This window comes from Protomyctophum parallelum (assembly GCF_964188405.1).
Source record: "Protomyctophum parallelum genome assembly, chromosome: 8".
In the NCBI taxonomy this organism is placed as follows: domain Eukaryota; kingdom Metazoa; phylum Chordata; class Actinopteri; order Myctophiformes; family Myctophidae; genus Protomyctophum; species Protomyctophum parallelum.
Genome location: NC_139703.1, coordinates 4,895,261 through 4,916,173, shown reverse-complemented (window position 1 = coordinate 4,916,173; position 20,913 = coordinate 4,895,261). Strand labels below are relative to the sequence as shown.

The following is a 20,913-nucleotide window of genomic DNA, read 5'->3' as shown; positions in this document are numbered from 1 at the left end:
GCCTACTACCTTCTGACCTTCTGAGAGGACACTTGCTTTGCATAGAAAATTAGTTAGCTGTAATAAAAAGCTGTAAATGTTTAAACCTGCAATTCAGAACTTATTGTGTTATAATCATTCAAATTAATCTGTAAGGTTAATACATCCGTTGGGTAGAGTAGGCCTAGTAGGCTATCTGTTAATTCAAAACAAATATGTGTAAATTTACTAAATTCTCCTTCTACAGCACTGCCACCCAAGTGTGGAATGCCCTGACCTGACCCCCTCCCTGCGCAGATCACTTTAAAAATTATATATTTTAAAACAGGCCTGAAAATCCACTTTTCAGCAGGCCCAAGGGAGATAAGAGGAAATGATCACTTCTCCTTTACAGTGGTGAAGAGCAAACCACCGCCACCGCTAATTACTTGCGCAAGCTGGGACCAGAGTACGTGGTGTGTATATGTATGACTAGCTCTCAATGATGACGTAAGAAATATGGTCATTTGTGGTCGTTTGGTCCCAGCAAACCAGGCACATATTTGCTGTTTTCTTGCATAAACATCAAATGGCGGGACAGCTGTCACGGTTTTTGGCGCAAAGTAACCACAGTATACCGCTAATCAATTTACAACTACATACTCTATATAGTATATGTAGCCTATATGTATACGTATATGTATACGTATGTCTTACGTCATCATTGAGAGCTAGTCATACGTATACTATATACATAATCAGTAAAAATAAAATAGCAACTTGTGCCAAGCGGTGGCTGATATTCATCGACTACAGGTCGGCCTTCGACACCATCATCCTCAGATTCCCCACAAGGCTGGCCAGCTAACTGCTGCACTCAGAGCATACTGTGTGGTATGGAAACAGCCACTCTCGGAACCTGTAGGAAGATTGTGCTTTCGGCTGAGTGTACCACAGGGAGCCCCCTGATGCCATATGCAATGATGGATTTATATGCAGCAGCCTTATATCCTAAACGTGTTTTTCTTCTCTGAAGCCGCCTTTATCCACATTTAAGTCTCAGTCATGCTGCATGTCAAACCCTTTCTCCCTGCCCAATATGCTATGCTGCTGAAGTGCATACTTACTGTAGACTTCTTTCTTCATGTTTGTTTTATTCTTGACTTATCTTGTGTTGGATTGTCTTTAATATTATCATTGTTATTGTGGGCAGCACACAGACAGACACTCCTTATATATCTATATGCAGCTGCAGCACACTACTTTGTAGACCTCACAAAATTGCATGTCGCTTCTTGTACTTCAGTACTTGATGTATGAGTTATCATGAAAACCTTCTTGACTTCCACCTCCAATCGGTCCAGTCTCAGAACTCAGAACATGACTCATGTGTCCTCTCCTTCCATGGCTTCCATCATCCTTGGTGGGGCGTGACTGACAGGCAGTTTCATCCAATAGCAGCGGGTCTCCACAGTGCTTTGTCCAATGGGTCGAGGGAGGGTTCCGCCTCGCCCTCAACGTCAACTGCTGCGTGGTTGTGTTCCGCTGAGTTTTCTGAAAGAATCTTTCAACTTCAACAACAAGGTAAACTTTAAAATCTATGTACTCGTAACATCACACGTTTGATTATTTGTTGTGCTTCTATTCTATGTTCATTAATCATTATATGTTTATGACTGTTCGTGTTGTGTTTAATGGTCAGAAAGCAGCAGATAAGGGCGTGTCCTAAAAGGAAAATGATGCAGTGGTTTTTTTACTTACATTTTCCGTTTTACTGATTACAGACAGTAGCCTACTGAATGTCAAGTTACATTATTTATGTGACGGAATGTAACGCTTACGCTACACACACATTGAAGTGGAGTTAGATCAGAGAGTATACAGGTCCGTCCATGTGGTCAGCACCTAAACATTGAGAGCACCTCGTAAATTGGGTATTTCTTTCCAATAAAAGAATACATGTATGCTTTGGAAAATGCTGGTCAGAAACATGCACCGTACATCATTATCATCAGACACAATGTACCCTGCCCATAACTTATTCTGGTCTATGCCTAGCCCTGGATGAATCATGGCTAGTTTATGCCCATAATGACTGGTTAGTGGTTGTTACCCATATGTTTTGAAACAATTTGTTACAATTGTATTAGGCACGTGTAGGCCTATTTGGCTCACATTCATGAAATAAAATAAAAACAAAATCTGAATGAATGTAAATTAAATAATGATAAAATAGTTAAAAGTTACCATCAGAGTTGTATTGTTGTGGAGTTAATTAATCTTTTCAAAAATATAGCAACTAATCTGTAAACAAAAGTGAATCGTGTCCTTTGACTGTGGTGGTTATGTGATAAAAACCCTTAACAACACTACAATCTTGTTTGTTAAAATTCAACTAGGGGTCCAATAAAACAAGTTTCCTACTATAGTGTGCAAACTAGCAGACAGGGAAGCTATGGAGGGCCATAAATGATGACTTCCTCACAATCTAGTATTTGTGTCCATCCATCCATCAACCATGTCCATCCATCCATCAACCGCTTATCCGTAGTCAGGTCGCGGGGGCAACAACTCCACCAGAGTGTTGCAGACTTCCCTCTCCAGAGCAACATTAGTGACTTCCTCCTGGGGGATCCCGAGACGTTCCAAGGCCAGTGAGTCGATGTGTTTCCTCCAACTGCGCCTTGGTCTGCCCCGGCGTCTCCTCCCAGTGGGACGTGCCTCGAGGACCTCCCTAGGGAGACGCACAAGAGGCATCCTAACCAGATGCCCAAACCACCTAAGCTGGCTCCTTTCCAGGCGAAGAAACAGCAACTGAACTTCTCACCTTATCTCTAAGGGAGATGCCAGCCACCCGTCGAAGAAAACTCATTTCGGCCGCTTGTATTCACGACCTTATTCTTTCGGTCATGACCTGACCCACATGAAGATTGCTCGGTAGACAGAGAGCTTTGCCTTCTGGCTCAACTCTCTTTTCGTTACAACAGTGCGGTACAGCGACTGCAATACCGCCCCTGCCACTGTCAATAGTGTCATACTGTATACTGTATCGGTGATTCTTACAGTAGGTGGGTTTACTTTCAGGTGTCCTTGAAGGGGTTCCACAGTGTTAAGGCTGTACAGGTACAACATATGACATGCCAAAACATTCATGAACACAAATCACAATTCACAACACACAGGGTCCCAGGTAAAATTGATAGATAGGAACCAAATAGTCCCTTATATCTGCATAACTACAAATAAGGGTCCATCATCCATGGAGTTCCATTTGTACACACAATTGCGGGGTACTTAAAATGTAAACGTTTCTTGGGAAACACTGATGTAGACTAGTGGTTTCCAAACAGTATACCCTCTGGATCTAGTTGAACATGTTTTTCAGAGACCAGCGTTATCCGGTCAGTGTAGCTGGTAAGTAAAGTGGTAATTTAAATCCCTGAGATTTACGGCTCTTAATCCTCTTGGAAGCATCAGCCGTTCCACCATGGCGCTCCAGGTAGGACTGCAACTATAGCAATTGTCTTCTACATAGAGTAGTTCACCCAAAAAATTACTTATTTTCTTAAATACCCAATGAAGCCTTGAATTCACAGAGATTTATTTATTTATTTTGTCGCATTCCTGAGCCAATAATTTGATGACGGGTCATCGGTCAATAGGATACTCAGTAGGCTATCGAATTATTGGTTTAGGAATACGACAAAAACAAAAAATCTCCATGAATTCAATAGCGACGCGTGGCCAGACTATATCACTGCGTGGTAAGGCCAATTATTTTCTTTGCACTGGCATATTCATGTCTGGTCACACGAGCCTATGATAAGTCGTTTTTTGGGTGACTTTAATGCATTTGGCCGCAGACCCCCCCTTTGAAAAATATTTTGTTCCAGGAAGTCACAAAAAGATTTGTGGTGTTCAACCATTTCAAAATTATACCAAATGTTTCACAATGATTGAGTCAAGATTTTTTGTGAGCTTGTAGATCGGCTATATTCGAACAGCCAGAGTATAAAATAGGGATAAAGTGGTTGATGCTTTACCTAATTTAGCTGGGGAGTAGAACTCCTGAAAGGATCTCCACTTTAGAGGTAGTGGCTTAGCTCATGGAGCACATGGTTAACTGCCTGTCTTCCCCACCTCGTTGTTGGTCTCCCTGTACAGTACCATATACTTAGTTAGTGTTTCCCACTGGTGTTTCTAGACTGGGATGCACATGTTGGACATTTGAAAGTTAACTGCATCAATCTGTTACGCACGCACACACGCATGCAGTCGTCGTGTGTGCGCACACAAGCACTGGCAGTGGCTCGACTCTAATGCATTCTTTAGACGATTTTGTTTTGCTGCTGTGTTCCCCCTAGAATACAGACGCTAGGGTTCATGTGGTTACAGGGCACAGGCTACAGCTGTGAGTCATCACATTATTGTGTAATGAATGAACTAACTCTGTCTGTTTCTCTCTCTCTCTCTCTCTGTGTGTAGATGACAGACTGTGTCAGTGAGGTAGAGTTGACCGTCTCCTGTTCCAATCTGTTGGATAAGGATGTTGGCTCCGATTCGGACCCTCTGTGTGTTCTGCTGCAGAGTGCTGGAGACAAATGGGAAGAGGTACAAGCTGTGTGTGTGTGTGTGTGTGTGTGTGTGTCTGTGTGTGTGCGCGCGTGTGTGCGCGAGTGCGCACACATTCCTTCACGGTGCACCTATTTTTGAGTGGTCCCTTACGGAGCTATGTGTGTGGGTGGCTGCCCTGGGTGCGTGCCTGGGTCTGAGCACGAAAATAGCATGGTTGTTTTTCATGGGTGTGCCAGTATAGTACAGTACAGTAGAGGGTAGAGGGACCCCCACACGGTAACTCTGTCATTTTTAAACCGTTTCGGACGCGGGGCGGCTCGCCGGAATCGGCCCGGCCCCCTATGGGCGTACCTGGGGGTCTGGGTGTTCCGGGGACCTCTGGAGACCCCCACATGGTAACTCTCATTTCCCTACCGTTTCGGACGTGGGGTGGCTCGCCGGAACCGGGCCGGCACCCTGGCCGTGGTTCTGTAACTTCCGGGGTCCCCACACGGAGTTGCACCACTCACTTCACACAGGTGTGATTTTTAGGGATGGGCAATATAACATTTCTGACCGATATCAATATCCGATGTAATAATTGCTGTTGTGGCTGATAACTGATATTAGCCGATGTCTAGACTATTTGATCTCATTCTGTATTACAAAATATTAATATTAATAACAATTTTATGTCCATTCTGAAAAGGACATATAAACACTGAATTTGAAAAAGCAATGCCTCTTTATTCCAAAACTAGGGATGCACTGCTATTGAAATGTTGGCCCATATACTGCTTGAATGTAGTATTATTTAAATGTTCCAAGTTTCCAATGTGTTGATCCTTTTGAAAGCTTCCCCAGAAAACACTGATAGAATCTGCAGCCTTCATCATCATAGAAGGCTTTTTCAGGCTTTACTAAAAAAGATGATAAAATAAAATATCGGCTAACGGTAATAGGTTGGTGATACCTATTACCAACCTATCTTTCTTCATATAAATGGTCCTCACTGATGCTCATTATAAGATGACACCATTTCTGTCTACTACTCACTCTCGTGTCAGAGGGGGCTGTCAGATGAGGGCTGTGGACTACTCGGAGTGAGCAGACCGGAATCGTGTCATATTATCATGAGCATTAGTCCAGGACCAATCGTGAGCATTAGTCCAGGACCAATTATATGGAATATACGTTGACAATTGGTGTGAAGTGGTCCTTTTGAGGTGAAGTTCAATAGAATGTGAGAAGTAGAGAGACTGCCAGAGAGACCGCTATGTGAAGCTACATTTCCTGTCACTGACAAGTGACAATGACTCATATAGAGAGCAGAGTGTTGTTCCACTAGCACCAGAGGTACAGTAGAAGTGTGCTTGTTGTATAACACAAATGTAGTAGGCTGCTACAGCAGCTGCTTCTGGCTGCTAGCCCTACACATCAAATATGAAAAATAACTGGGTTACGACAAGGATATCAGATGTCAATGATAGACTCGCTAGTGGAAGAGGGAGAGTGTCCTACTTGTGTTGTTTACAAAGTGTAACACATCCAAATATTTGACCTCAGCAGCTGCTCTTTTAATCATCAAGGTTTATCTGATACTGTGTGTGTGTGTGTGTGTGTGTGTGTGTGTGTGTGTGTGTGTGTGTGTGTGTGTGTGTGTGTGTGTGTGTGTGTGTGTGTGTGTGTGTGTGTGTGTGTGTGTGTGTGTGTGTGTGTGTGTGTGTGTGTGTGTGTGTGTGTGTGTGTACTTACAAGCACAATATATCTACATACCGATACAATATATCTACTGTATATATCTACATTATATATACAGTACACATATATATAGGCCTAGTATGCACAGATTCTGCCAATGCCTTCAATGAGAACGGAGCGTTTTGTTGCCTTTGCACAGCTTTCCGTTCCTTTCTGTTTGAAAAGCATTGGTAGCCTGGCTCCAGACAATAGACTCTGCCCACTCACTGAGTGGGCTGCCAGATACTCAGGCGCTAAACTAAAGCATTGGCAGAATCCACCGCGTAGGCAGAATCAGGCTCTGGTGTGTCACGCTGTACCCTAAGTGAACACAAAGTGGAACGTGTTCCACTGTGCCAGTGTGTCAGGCCTGCTTGGTGACACGTCGTGTCCAGGCCATGCTCAACATTTCTGATCGTAGTCACGATGGAAGCAGTTCAGATTAATTCTGGTGGTCTTGCCTTTGGTACTGCGGTAGACCTCCTTGTAGATTGTATATTTTCAAAATTTCAAAGTGTGTGTGTGTATGTGTGTGTGAGTGTGAGTGAGAGAGATCATACTAGTCGTTTGAACTTGTTTTTCGTAGACGAGGTTGATGTTTTTCTCGCATAATCTGGCAACACCGCTCTTTACATACTGTACATAGGGTCTGGTTAAGATGAAGTGGTTAACCCATTCAGGACGGAAACCCCTTTTGGGGTTCTTGTTGCTATGTACAGTATATAGCAGCATAACATTTTTGTAATTTTTTAATATTAGAAGTTTTTCTTAAGAAAGGATTTAGAATGCGTTTTTAGAATGGACCTCAGTCCTAAATGGGTGATGATTTGCCAGTTGTCCTGATTCAATGTTAGTGGATAATACCGTACGGCTGCATGATATAACTCTACATGAAATACTTATTTATTGTTTCAGATGAGCTTTCGTCTCTAGATAGATAGATACATAGATAGATTAAAACCTGTTTTCTTTACACTCTAGCACAGTGGTTCCCAAACTGTGGTGCGTGCACAGCTTGTGGTGCGCGAGCGCCTTCTAGGGGGTACTTGACATGGAAAGGCTAATGGTGGTGCTATGGCTTTATTTTAAATATATTAACAAATTATGCCAATATATGGAAAGTATATGCAGAATATAGCCTATGCTGCATATATATGCCATATTCTGGTTCATATATGTGCATATATGTAGATAAATAGGAAATATGTCTCTATATACAGTAGCTTATGCAATTTATATTTCCATGTGGGGGGTGCATCAGCTATGTCGGGAGGTAACAGGGGGTGCATGGCCAAAAAGGTTTGGGAAATGGTGTCCTTGCCAAAACCAAAAGAACAGATCTACAAGTTAACAACTTTTTATTTAGTTTTTGTAATAGTCTTTTGAATATAATTCCATTTCGTTTTTATCATATTTTAGAGTTTTAGTCGACTAAATCTACAGTTGATTTTGTTGACAAAACTTATTATATTTATAATATATATATATATATAATCTTCTGTGTGCAGAAAATAGCAGATCTACAAATGAATTGTGTCTTAGTTGTACTGGATCTCTTGTCCACTCCCTGACATTTTCTCTGGTTTTTATTTGTTGACAAAATTGTCAGTATATCTAGGTATAGTTTTAGTCATTAGGGGGTTGGGGTCGGGGGGGGGGGGATTTAACTCAAACATACAGTACATCTACCTCTCTCTCTCTCTCTCTCTCTCTCTCTCTCTCTCTCTCTCTCTCTCTCTCTCTCTCTCTCTCTCTCTCCCCGTCTGTCTGTCTAGCTGGGGCGTACAGAGAGAATAAAGAACAGTAACTCTCCAGACTTCAGCAACAGGCTGACCGTTCAGTATGCCTTTGAAACGGTCCAGAAACTCAAACTGGCCATCTACGACATCGACAACAAGTCAACTGACCTCTCTGATGACGACTTCCTGGGAGGGGTGGAGCTAACCCTGGGACAGGTAACCAATCAAACCAAACGCTGACGTAGTGGAAGTGGGAACTGTATTCATTTGTATTCACCATGCACTTTACTCTGTGTTGTATGTTACGTGTTATGTTAGTGTTTTTATGTACTACGGTTATGTGGGAGCTCCCTAGAAATGTCGTTGTATGCTCAGTGTATGCTTTGTGTGCAATGACAAATAAAAGTCTATTCTATTCTATTCACTGTCAGGTGAAAACCTTTACCTTTCTGATCAAAAATTTAAAATGGGGGGGGGCTTCCTTGGGTTTCTGACAATGTGCCCCCCTGAACAATTTAGCCCTGCTATACTTTATATGTAAACCTCTAATTCATTTTGAACTTTTTAATTTAGTTCAATTCATCTACAATGGGTTTTTAATATTGATGTAAAAAATTATCTCTCTCTGTCCGTCTCTCAGATAGTTTCCAGTAAAACACTCACCAGACCTCTTCAGCTGAAGAAGGACAAACCTGCTGGCAAGGGAACAATCACGGTACACTGTGTGTGTGTGTGTGTGTGTGTGTGTGTGTGTGTGTGTGTGTGTGTGTGCCTGCGAGATAGTTTGTGTGTGTAAACACTTTTTCATCCCTGCTATAGTTTGTATTCAAAGATGTTCACAGTTTTTCCTACCCTTACATCACCATAATAGGAAGATATGTACATATAATATAATCTTTTGAATTTTGAAAACTAGAAAGTTCAAGAGTGCCTGTTTTATCTATAAATGTCAAAATGATTTAGCTCCTCCTCCTCTCAAGGAATGTATAGATAAAAAGAGAGACAGTGGGTATGACACCAGGTCTGCATCCAGGGGTGACTGTGAGGTCCATGGCAGAAAGTCTACCTTCAGTCAAAATGTACTGTCCATAAAAGGTTGTCAATACTGGAATGAGCTCCCTCTCACACTGAGGGAAATCCCCACTTTCTTTTTAAATGTTTTTTTTGTGGCTTTCACCTTTATTTTATGGAGGGACAGACAGTAGGCTGGCAGGAAATGGGGAGAGAGATGGGGGGGGAAGACTTGCAGTAAAGGCCATCGGGAGTCGAACCCGCGGCACACTGCCAGACTGGATTACCAGCCTGGCAGTGCCTGGTGCCTGGACCACTGAGCCATGGCCCAGGCCTCACAGCTTTTAAAGGACAATTGAAACAATGGTTAAAAAATAACCAGTCTTGTGATCATGTATGACGCTTAATACAAAATAGAGTAGTAAACCTACCCTAATAATAGTTTAATCTTTTCTTATTTTGTATTCTTACATTTGAAATGTACTAGGTATTTGTATACTATGTCCTGTATGTCAGTGCTGTTTGTATTGTTTGATGTTTGATGTCTGGGGACTGCAGATGGGAATTAGCATGTTTTGCTAAATCTGGTATATTTACACTGCATTTTTAATGTAATGTTCATCAATATACACTGTCCCGACTACATAAATAAAGAAAGTAGGAATATTAAGATAAACAAGCATATTTTAACATATAATTAAAATGTACTTTTTGAATTTCCTTCCTCAGCAGCTAGCTAGATAATTCTGGGTAGTACAAATTTGACTGTAGGACTTACTGTATGTGCATGACTGCAAAGGCAAAATGGAAGTGTGTGTTTGTGTAGGGACATGGGACATATGCTTTATTTTCTTTACATTTTCAGTGCTGTTAAGCAGAAGTATTTAAAAACTCTTAGTCAAACTGTCCGTCTGGAATCTGGATAGACTACAGACCAAGTGACGACAGTGTCAGGGATTCTGGTCTACTGTCAGCTGTCACCAAGACACTTCAGCTGTGTAAAAAAAACAGCCTTATTAAATGAGTGATTCCTATCATTTCCTAACCTCTCTGCTTGCTTTAGGTCTGATAACTCATCTCCTCACAGTCTAACAGCAAACATGTTCATGGTCTCACATATTCCTTAGTCAAGTGCGACACCAGCTGGTTACATTTGGTATTACAGGCATAGTGAAAATGTTTACACTATGTTTTGTGTGTGTGTAGATTACAGCAGAGGAGGTGAAAGATAAGAGAGCGATTGTTTTGGAGATGGAGGCCAAAGGACTCGATAAGAAGGTAAACACTATCCTCCCCTCCCCTCCTCTCCTTTCCTCTCTTCATCAAGCATGTTAGCTAATTTGTGTACGTGTGTGTGTGTGTGTGTGTGTGTGTGTGTGTGTGTGTGTGTGTGTGTGTGTGTGTGTGTGTGTGTGTGTGTGCGTGTGCGCGTGTGCGTGCATGTGTGTAGGATATGTTTGGGAAGTCGGATCCGTTCCTGGAGTTTTTCAAGCAAGGAGACGGAGGAAAGTGGACTCTGGTCTACAGGACAGAGGTAACTCACTCCAACATACTGTAGAATGTTGGGAAGCTCAATAACAAAGACAAACTCTTTCCTCCACTGACCCTTGCTGCATCAGGCACTGCTTCCATTCCTTTCATTTGTTACTATGAGACAGAAAGTGTTAATTTTGCTGACCAAAAATATGATGATAAAATGTTGGTCGACTAACCTTTTTACTTGACAAAAAAGAAGAAGATGATGACAAAAACTATGACTAAATATATTGACATTTGTGTCGACAAATAAAAACTAGGCGAAAGTGCCCTTGTGGTTAGAGTGCCGTCCTGAAACTGGGAGGTCGGGTTCGATCCCTGGCCGGGTCAGATCAAAGACTGTAAAAATGGTACCCGATGCCTCCCTGCTTGGCACTCAGCAGGTTTAGGGGGGTTAGATCAACTACAAATGATTCCCAAGCATGGTTGTGGCTCACCGCTCCAAGAGATGGGCCAAATGTGGAGAACAAATCTCATACAGCAATGCATGTGACAAATAGTAGGACTTTAACCTTTTAACTCCGTGAATCGATGTAAAACAAGTTAAACAACGTGAGAACTACTGTTGTAGAGGTGTAGGTTAATATTGGTGATATGATTAGTCATTGTTTAATACAATTAGATCAGACTTTTCTCTCTCTCACTGTCAATGGTAGAGACAGTGCCTGTATCTCACTTTCAAAACAAACATGAAAGAGACAAACGTTGGCAGGGAATGATTCTTTCTTGAACATTTGAAAGTAAGGCTGAATGGGGACGACAGGACGCACAGTGTGAGCAGCACTCAAGACTGGCGTGATATTGGGACCGTACAGTGTTATTACATAAATCGTGAGCTTTGGCTTTCCTTGGTGAACAATGTACTCATACAGTAGAGGTAGAAGTATATCCTTAAATTTCTAAAATTGTTCAGTGTATGATGATGATGATGGTGTTGTAGGTGGTGAAGAACAACTTGTCTCCATCATGGAAGAAGTTCACTGTTCCTCTGCAGACCTTCTGTAGCTCTGACCTGGACACACCTATTAAGGTACATACACACACCACACACACAGGAGTGTTTACGTACGTATGTATGTATGTACGTACACACACAGTCGCCATGACTGATTTCAGTTGTGTTTAATGTGATGAAAGTGTAGAATGGGTCGAACTAGCAATACATGTTCTATTGCTTAACTTGTACATTGATGTTCAGAAGCATCGTCTCGTTTGTTAATTTGTTTGTGTGTTTGTTTGTGTGTGCGCGTATGTGCACACTTCAGGTAGTGTGTTATGATAAAGATGAAGACACCAGTTCAGATGAGATAGGACAGTTCAGCTGTACAACCAACCAGCTTCTCCAGAATAACAACAAAGTGGTATGTCTCCTCTCTGCTCTCCTCTGCTCTCCTCTCCTCTCTAGGTTCAGTGTTCAGATTATGACAACGATGGTTCTCATGATCTGATCGGCTCTTTTTCTACTAACGTCTCTGGGCTGCAGAAAGCTGCACATGGCTCTCCGGTGAGGTCACTAACTGCCTTCTTCTTCCTGCTTCCTGTTCCTAGCTTCTGATTATTTTGCATGTATGCGATTCCCAAGCCATGTTGTCTTCAAGACGCCGCCCCAATCGCTGTGATTGGCTGATTGAGGTTATATCCTATTCTATAGGCTATACGTTACTCAAGTAGTGTACTTAAAGGACAACTTTAGTTTTTTTCAACCAAGGTTCATGTTTTAGGTTGTTATTAGAGAAAGTAAAAGATGAGTGTTAATTCTTTTTCATTTGCTGCTTTCTTTTGTTTTAGGGATTTTAGCTGTTTTTGACAGGGGGGCGGGGGCATTCGAGCATGGGGCTAAATATGTCTTTTTTTGCAACATTTTATAGCGATTTCTTTTTTTTATTAATTACTATAGTCCTACTAGACGGCAAGAAATTACATCTGGCCACAAAAGATCACAGGATCTACTGAATGTGAAGGTAGCCTACTGGGGGGAAGCAACACTGTGTGTATAGGCTCAATATGTCAGTTTGACACATTCAGTAGATCCTGTGATCTTTTGTGGCCACATGTAATTTCTTGGGGTCTAGTAGGACTATAGTAATGAATACAAAAATAAATCCCTATAAAGTTTTGTAAAGAAATACATATTTAGCCCTATGCTCGAATGCCCCCGCCCCCCTTTCAAAAACAGCTAAAATCCCTAAAACGAAAGAAAGCAGCAAATGAAAAAAACATTACTCTCACGTTTTACTTTCTCTAATAACAACCTAAAACATGAACCTTGGTTGAAAAAAACTAAAGTTGTCCTTTAAGCACAATTTTGAGGTTCTTCTTTACTCGTGTATACTTATACTTACCTATTTTATTTGTCTGTCTATTCAAAAATAGCCTATCTACAAGCATCACACATATTGTCTTTTACTTAAAGGACGACTTATTTTCAACCTATCTTCATATAATTCACTAATGCTCATGATATATTATGGTACCATTATTTTTGTCTGTGTCTCAGAGGAGGCCTGTGGACAGTTGACAAACCCACCTACCAGCGACATCATCATTAGGCAGGTTTTATTTTGTATTGCTAGAACAATGGCTTCCATTATAGCATGCTAACTTTCCAGGAATTAGCTTGGATTCCCCATGCTATGCCACATACAATTACTCACTGTGTAACAAGTGAAAGGTATTCCGTATTTGTTTTGAATACAAAAATATTGCTATCAAAATATCAATAATATAGTACTAAAATTATTCAACAGCTTAGCTGATCTTCATGTTGTAGATGTGAACCAAAACAACCGCTCTCCAAAACAACTGGAAGGACAAGTTAATGTCATGTCAACTCTAGCCAGTCGACACTGTCTGGTACATGCAGTAACAATGTTCTCTGCTGCTCCACACTGTCTGGTACATGCAGTAACATGTTCTCTGCTGCTCCACACTGTCTGGTACATGCAGTAACATGTTCTCTGCTGCTCCATACTGTCTGGTACATGCAGTAACATGTTCTCTGCTGCTTCATACTGTCTGGTACATGCAGTAACATGTTCTCTGCTGCTCCATACTGTCTGGTACATGCAGTAACATGTTCTCTGCTGCTCCATACTGTCTGGTACATGCAGTAACATGTTCTCTGCTGCTCCACACTGTCTGGTACATGCAGTAACATGTTCTCTGCTGCTCCATACTGTCTGGTACATGCAGTAACATGTTCTCTGCTGCTCCATACTGTCTGGTACATGCAGTAACATGTTCTCTGCTGCTCCATACTGTCTGGTACATGCAGTAACATGTTCTCTGCTGCTCCATACTGTCTGGTACATGCAGTAACATGTTCTCTGCTGCTCCACACTGTCTGGTACATGCAGTAACATGTTCTCTGCTGCTCCATACTGTCTGGTACATGCAGTAACATGTTCTCTGCTGCTCCATACTGTCTGGTACATGCAGTAACATGTTCTCTGCTGCTCCATACTGTCTGGTACATGCAGTAACATGTTCTCTGCTGCTCCACACTGTCTGGTACATGCAGTAACATGTTCTCTGCTGCTCCACACTGTCTGGTACATGCAGTAACATGTTCTCTGCTGCTGTCTCTCCAGGTGGAGTTTGAATGCATCAACACTGACAAACAGAAGAAGAAGAAGAGCTACAAGAACTCTGGGGTGGTCATCGCCAAGAGCTGCAAGGTAGGACTGCATTAGGACTACATTACCCAATGTTCCACAGTGTTAATAACGGTCTTAATGTGCATGTGATTTGTTTTTTGTTAAAATAAGTGCAGTACTGATAGCTCTATAATATGAGAGCAATCATTGCTATAGAGTGCTTGTTTAACGGAGGTCTCCGTTTCTCTATGGCTCTCTAGTAAACAGAAAATACATTTCCAGGTCAGGATACAGGACAAACAAGTGAAATTTGAAAGTGAAGAACCAGAAATGACCAGACATTTTTTAATTGGAACACTAAAATTGAAGCTAATAAATACGTTTCCTTCCCGATTGTATGAAATTTGTTTGGTGTGCGTGCGACGTGCATACAGCTGGCGACTCAGTACAGTTTCCTGGACTATGTGATGGGAGGCTGTCAGATCAACTTCACAGTACGTAGTTTGTTGTCATCGACTGAAAATACAATTAAAAATCTCTATTTATCTCAATCATCTGAGATATTTTGCATAAATATCAAGATATGCAATTTTGTCTATCATTCGTTCAGCCCTACCAGCAACTAATACATTGTGTGTGTGTGTGTGTGTGTGTGTGTGTAGGTGGGTATAGACTTCACAGGGTCTAATGGAGACCCTCGCTCTCCCGACTCGCTGCACTACATGAGTACTGATGGTCTGAACCAGTACCTGAAAGCCACCTGGTCTGTGGGCTTGGTCATCCAGGACTATGACACGTTAGTACTATACATTTCTGTAGCCTGGAATCCACACTGCTACCTTCTGCATTTTCTTTTTCTTTTTTCCGCTCACTTAACTTCTCAGTCTGGAAGATTTCCTATTTCCAAGGGGCACAAATGTGGGTGTGGGTGTGGGTGGGGTGTAAAACTCAAGTAACTTCCTGACTTTCCTACGTAATTGGTGATGTTTGTGAATGTGAGTCAACTAGGACCCTGGCCAGACTTTGTAGTGAAGTGAGAAAAAAATCACACCCGTGTGAAGTGAGAGGCGTTCTCATCATTATACATCATCTCATTCTGGCCAATCACAATTTGCGTCCTCACTTTTCCGTCTTTACTTTTGTCTTCAATGTTTGTGTTTACACAAACCCGGAAAGCTGGGCATTAGGAGGGGCTAGCGCCTCAAAAATGGCACTTTTTCGCTGCTCTCTACGTTTATAAACGTAGCTAGGTTGCGCGTATGTTCGTAGACAACTGTATACTCCATATATGAAAGTAGCAACCGTCTATTTACCTTTTAGCATTGCTCCCGTTAATATGCAGAGCCTCCGTCCCCACCAGCTATGGGGTTTTAAAATCCAGCTCCATCGAGCCTCCATTATAACAGGATTTTCAAAGCGCTGTATCTCTAAGGTTCGAGGCTGTCCATGGGTGAGCCGCCGCGCACTCAACGATCGTAAATAATTTGTGAGTTTGTACCGCATCGCTGAGCACACGTAACTGGTTGTAATGATAGCTAAGGGGTCTGAGCTAATGCCAGTGAACACTGTGCTCATAAAAAAAGCCCCCACCTTCCTGATTAACCTGGAAAGGAAACAATCACCGTAGAGTTAGTGGACGCGTGGCATTCCTTAGGTGTGCGTATGCTACCACCATCGGCACAGACAAAGTAGAGATTACATAACATGAATTAATGTCCTCTCTCTCTCTCTCTCTCTCTCTCTCTCTCTCAATCCCCCCCCAGTGATAAGTTCTTCCCAGCTTTTGGATTCGGAGCCAAGCTGCCTCCAGATTTCAAGGTCAGCCAATCACAAAACTGCTCTGTTAAATTCTGCCAATCACAAATCAGCTCTATTTATCTGAACCAATCTGTCTTGTGTGTTGTGTGTTTTTATGCTTTCTTCAGGCTGCCCATCATGAGTTCGCTCTCAACTTCAACCCCAGCAACCCAAACTGTGCAGGTACACGCGCACACGCGCACACACACACACACGCACGCACGCACGCACGCACGCACGTGTGCGCACACACACAGTAAACATCAATCCTAGTATCTGTCTAAACCAGGGATTCTCAATGTTGTTTTGGCTCAGGTCACCCCTGTAAATAACCTCATCCACGGCACCTCTGAATTACATTGTTTATAGCACTTTATAGCACCTTTTGTCATATTAATGGTACATAAATATGTAAATCTTTCCCCTAAAGGTACAGTATGTCACAAGGAAATCTGGAGAGATTCTTTTTTATTTATTATTCGGACAGAGTGAAAACAACTTTTACACATTTTACAACATGAAACTCCTTTAGAAGCCAGACAGAAATGACATGGACTGGTTATATCAGAGTGGTGATTTAGTCTCAAACCATTAGAAATACGTATGAAGAACATGCACAATATGATATTAAATATTAAAAACAGTTTTAAAATGCATGTTGTAGTTCCTTTAACCCCAGCATTCCTATGTGGAGGGGAAGCCGGGAACATTCACCAAACATAGCCCATCTGCTATTTTTGGTGAAGAGACTTGGTGTACTGTGTGCTTTAAAGGTATATTCAGTGATTTCACTCAAAAAACCTTAGGTTTCGTTTTTGTTGGGACCCAAAGCCTTTCATCCAATCAGGATAGAGAGCCAAAAACGAAACCTAAGGTGTTTTGACCCCCAGGGGTTAACTGGGGACAGGGAGGAACTCCTTATATGGTAGGCAACACTCTATAGTAGAGAGGATTATCACGACAAAACAAAAAAATAAGTGATATTTGAATTAAGTGAAATCACTGAATATACCTTTAAGTATAGAGAGTCTTAAGAGGTTAAACTGAAGTGACATTCCAAATATGAAGTATTCTGAGGCACCCCTGGACCTGCGTCACAGCACCCACTTTGAGAAGCCCTGGTCTAAACAACATGCTATCTAAATAACATTCTTAACATTTGTGGTCAAGCAAGCAACATATCGTCGCTGTCGGGCAGAAACCTCGTATCTCCATTTCTCCATATTTATTGTAATGTTTTTGAGCGGTGCCAGCCGTGTGTGTTCACTGTTCAGGACAGGTGTAGAGTAGTTGAAAGAGAAATAGACCCTCACAAGACAAAAAGATGCTCACGGTTAACAATTAGGAAAACCAGATCAGATTATACATTATAGAGATTACATTTCGTGATTAGGAGGTTAGTTATGTCTGATTAGGGGGTTAGTTATGTCCGATTTATACTTGTGTGTGTGTGTGTGTGTGTGTGTGTGTGTGTGTGTGTGTGTGTGTGTGTGTGTGTGTGTGTGTGTGTGTGTGTGTGTGTGTGTGTGTGTGTGTGTGTGTGTGTGTGTGTGTGTGCGTGGGGTGGTGTGTGACAGGTATCCAGGGCATAGTGGATGCGTACCGTGCAGTTCTTCCTCAGATCAGGCTGTCTGGACCAACCAACTTCTCTCCCCTCATCAACCATGTGGCTGGAATAGCAGCTTCTGCTGCCCAGAGCAAAACTGCCTCGGTACGCACGCTCTCTCTCTCTCTCATTTTTTCATGATCATTTTATATGAAAAACTTCCCACACATACACACTTTCTGATATGATTGATAAAGCCATCACACGCTTATTGGGTCTATGTCTGTGTGTCTGTGTGCCTGTGCGTGCGAGCAGCAGTACTTCGTGCTGCTCATTCTAACGGACGGGGAGATCACAGACTTGGACCAGACCAGGGACGCGGTGGTACGGGCGTCCCGCCTGCCTCTGTCCATCATCATCGTGGGCGTGGGCCCGGCCGACTTCAAAGCCATGGAGCTTCTGGACGGAGACGACGGCGTCCTCAAGTCCCAGAGCGGAGAGTCTGTCAGCAGGGACATCGTCCAGTTTGTCCCCTACCGAGACTTCATTAATGTAAGTCTGTCAGCAGGGACATCGTCCAGTTTGTCCCCTACCGAGACTTCATTAATGTAAGTCTGTCAGCAGGGACATCGTCCAGTTTGTCCCCTAGCGAGACTTCATTGATGTAAGTCTGTCAGCAGGGACATCGTCCAGTTTGTCCCCTACCGAGACTCAGAGGCGTATCTGCAATAAGATGAGAACAGTCTCCCAAATCCATACAATTCTCATTGTATGGAAAGAATCACACCCGTGTGAACTGAGTAGTGCAGCATAGTCCTTATGCTTGCGAGTGCCAACTGTCACACAAGTATGTTTTAGAATTTGAGAAATAGACATTTGAGGACAATTATGTGAGGCCAATTAGCCAAGCTTGTTGGTGTCTACAAAGGTGTGTACAAATATATATATATATAATGTAACCTGTCTGTCTGTACTGTAATAGTGGTTATTTAACGTTATTATTATTTCTGTCTGCAGGCTCCCAAAGAGGCGTTGGCTCGGAGCGTGTTAGCCGAGGTGCCCAAGCAGGTGGTGTCCTATTTCAAGATGAAAGGCCTGGACCCGCCCACCAAGGCCTAAACCACGCCCCCAAACGCAAAGCAACATTCCCTCATCAACTGTCAACAATGTGCCACTATCACACTCCATATTATTCAATTAATACCACTGCTACTGCTAGCTGACAGCCAACCAGGATGTCAACTTTGCTTCCTGGTATTTCCCCAGCTAATCCCTGTCTTGAAGTATGTATGATGCATGCACACATATTAATCCTAAAGGTCTTTATGCAATGGGAGTGTTTTAATCTGTGTGATTGATTCACATTCATTGAATCCACTGTTTGTGTCATCTATTATACATTTGAGAAGTTGTACCCAAGTTACACACACACATTAGAAGAAGAACAAGACGAAGACTACACACACACGCGCGTGCTGCAACACAAAACAGCGTACAACGCAGTGTCACTGCAGACACATGGGTTTTCTTGTAACATAACAAACCTTCTTTGTGTACAGGGCACTTAAAGCAATGTCATTTATTTTTTAAAGCATCAATCAGTATGACTGAGGCATCACCACATTAAGAGTTTGGTGTGAAATATTCACAGATGCATTTTTTGATTGTTTATTCCGTCACACTCCCACTGTGTAGAAACCTTATCCCTAAAGCTAACCTTAGCTGTAAAATGTTGCTTGAGGTTCAGATGGGCAGCGATTAACCGCGTCTAGTAATTCATTTTCAATGAGACCTGCGTATTTCTTTTGTACGCACGGAGAAGTCGAGGGGCGACAACGCAAGCGTATTTGCGTAAGCACGGCCCCATGAGTCGCGCGCATGCTCATTTTGTGCACATGCTAACATGACTAACTAGACCTGGATTGTGTTGAGCTGGGTTTTTTTACGCTTGCGTTGTCGCACTCCTCATGAGCAGACCTGTCGTTGATCCAGACCCTCATGAGCAGACCTGTCGTTGATCCAGACCCTCATGAGCAGACCTGTCGTTGATCCAGACCCTCATGAGCAGACCTGTCGTTGATCCAGACCCTCATGAGCAGACCTGTCGTTGATCCAGGCGACAACGTCTGCGTTAATCGATACCCATCTGAAAGTTCCCTTTGCCTTGAGAGTGACACTTTCCCTCAAGAGCACATGTTCTTTTTATATAGTACCACACACACACACACACACACACACACACACACACACACTGTTAACCACTTAAATCCATTCTTGAGTTGAGTTGCAACTACGTGGACCACTTTGTTCCATCTACACCAGATCTCTTTGCCAGAAATGGCCAATCAGTGATTTGGGTTAATGTACAACTGGTTACTTTTGTCAGCCTTTTTTTTTTTCTAAAATAAGGTTTTGTTTTAGTGACATTTTAGTCAGTTTGCATGTTTACGCACGCACACACACACACGCACACAGTGACCAATGTTATACTTTTCACGTTCAATCAGTTGAGTGCTTATTGATTTCTTTAATGTGTCTTTGATACAGTATGTAACATGTTTACTCGCTCCTTTCCATTCTGTGTACCTCAATATTAACATAGTAGCTCTATGCAAAACTAATTCTATGCAGAACCTATCTAAAGCTTTATATTCTAACTACAGTAGTTGACCAATACCTTGCACTTGAACCTTTGCACTGTCATCTCTAATCTCTCTCTCTCGCTCTCTCTCTCTATATATATATATATGCTTGAAATGCTGGAAACAATTGATGCTGGAAAGTTCAAAGGGATTTTTATATAAATGAAAAAGTCAAAGTGCCATTACATTACCTGACCATGACCTGACTGCAGTGTAATCGGATCATATTAAAATATGAAAATCCAAAATACATCTTGGACTTTTTATTATTATAATTTTTTTGACATGACAAACATGAAAGACATACATGTCTTTCATGTTTACATACAACAAACTGCAACATACATACATATATACACTTATACTAGGGAGACAAAAAAGAAAAAAGACTGATATATAAAGCTCAATAGAATCAAGGTATATTTACAGAGAAAAGAGGATTCCTGTGTGTGTGTGTGTGTGTGTGTGTGTGTGTGTGTGTGTGTGTGTGTGTGTGTGTACGTGCGTGCGTGCGTGCACATGTAAGTAAAACTAGTTGAGCAACTGTTATTTGCCTTCATGAACACCTGACAGGAGACACTGTAGCACTTAACAAGCCTCTGCTCTGTATGTTTGCATCCACACATCTTTGAGCCCACTAGATAAACACACACTTACTGACTCACACACACACACTGAGGTAGGTTTCTTCAACTGCTCCTGTTTGACTCCACCCAAAAGAGTAAGAGAGACCAATCACACCTTTACGTACACACATGCACACATACACACACACACATGCACACACACCTTCA

At 42.2% G+C, this 20,913-nt stretch overlaps 1 protein-coding gene across 2 annotated transcripts; it reads left to right on the top strand.

Moving 5' to 3' along the window:
* The first annotated feature begins 1,475 nt into the window (after positions 1–1,475).
* On the top strand, positions 1,476–20,361 carry cpne1 (copine I). Of its 2 annotated transcripts, none has more exons than XM_083770805.1 (16): positions 1,476–1,542; positions 4,444–4,569; positions 8,028–8,207; positions 8,632–8,706; positions 10,209–10,280; positions 10,453–10,536; positions 11,479–11,568; positions 11,944–12,042; positions 14,129–14,215; positions 14,569–14,628; positions 14,797–14,930; positions 15,898–15,952; positions 16,060–16,114; positions 17,509–17,642; positions 17,793–18,029; positions 18,495–20,361. In XM_083770805.1, the coding sequence occupies exons 2-16, from the start codon at positions 4,444–4,446 to the stop codon at positions 18,594–18,596; spliced, it is 1,590 nt and encodes a 529-aa protein (XP_083626931.1). In that variant the 5' UTR covers positions 1,476–1,542; the 3' UTR covers positions 18,597–20,361. The 2 variants fall into 2 exon arrangements, with proteins under 2 accessions (XP_083626931.1, XP_083626932.1); XM_083770806.1 differs by lacking the exon at positions 11,944–12,042 and adding an exon at positions 11,804–11,899.
* Positions 20,362–20,913: the final 552 nt, after the last annotated feature.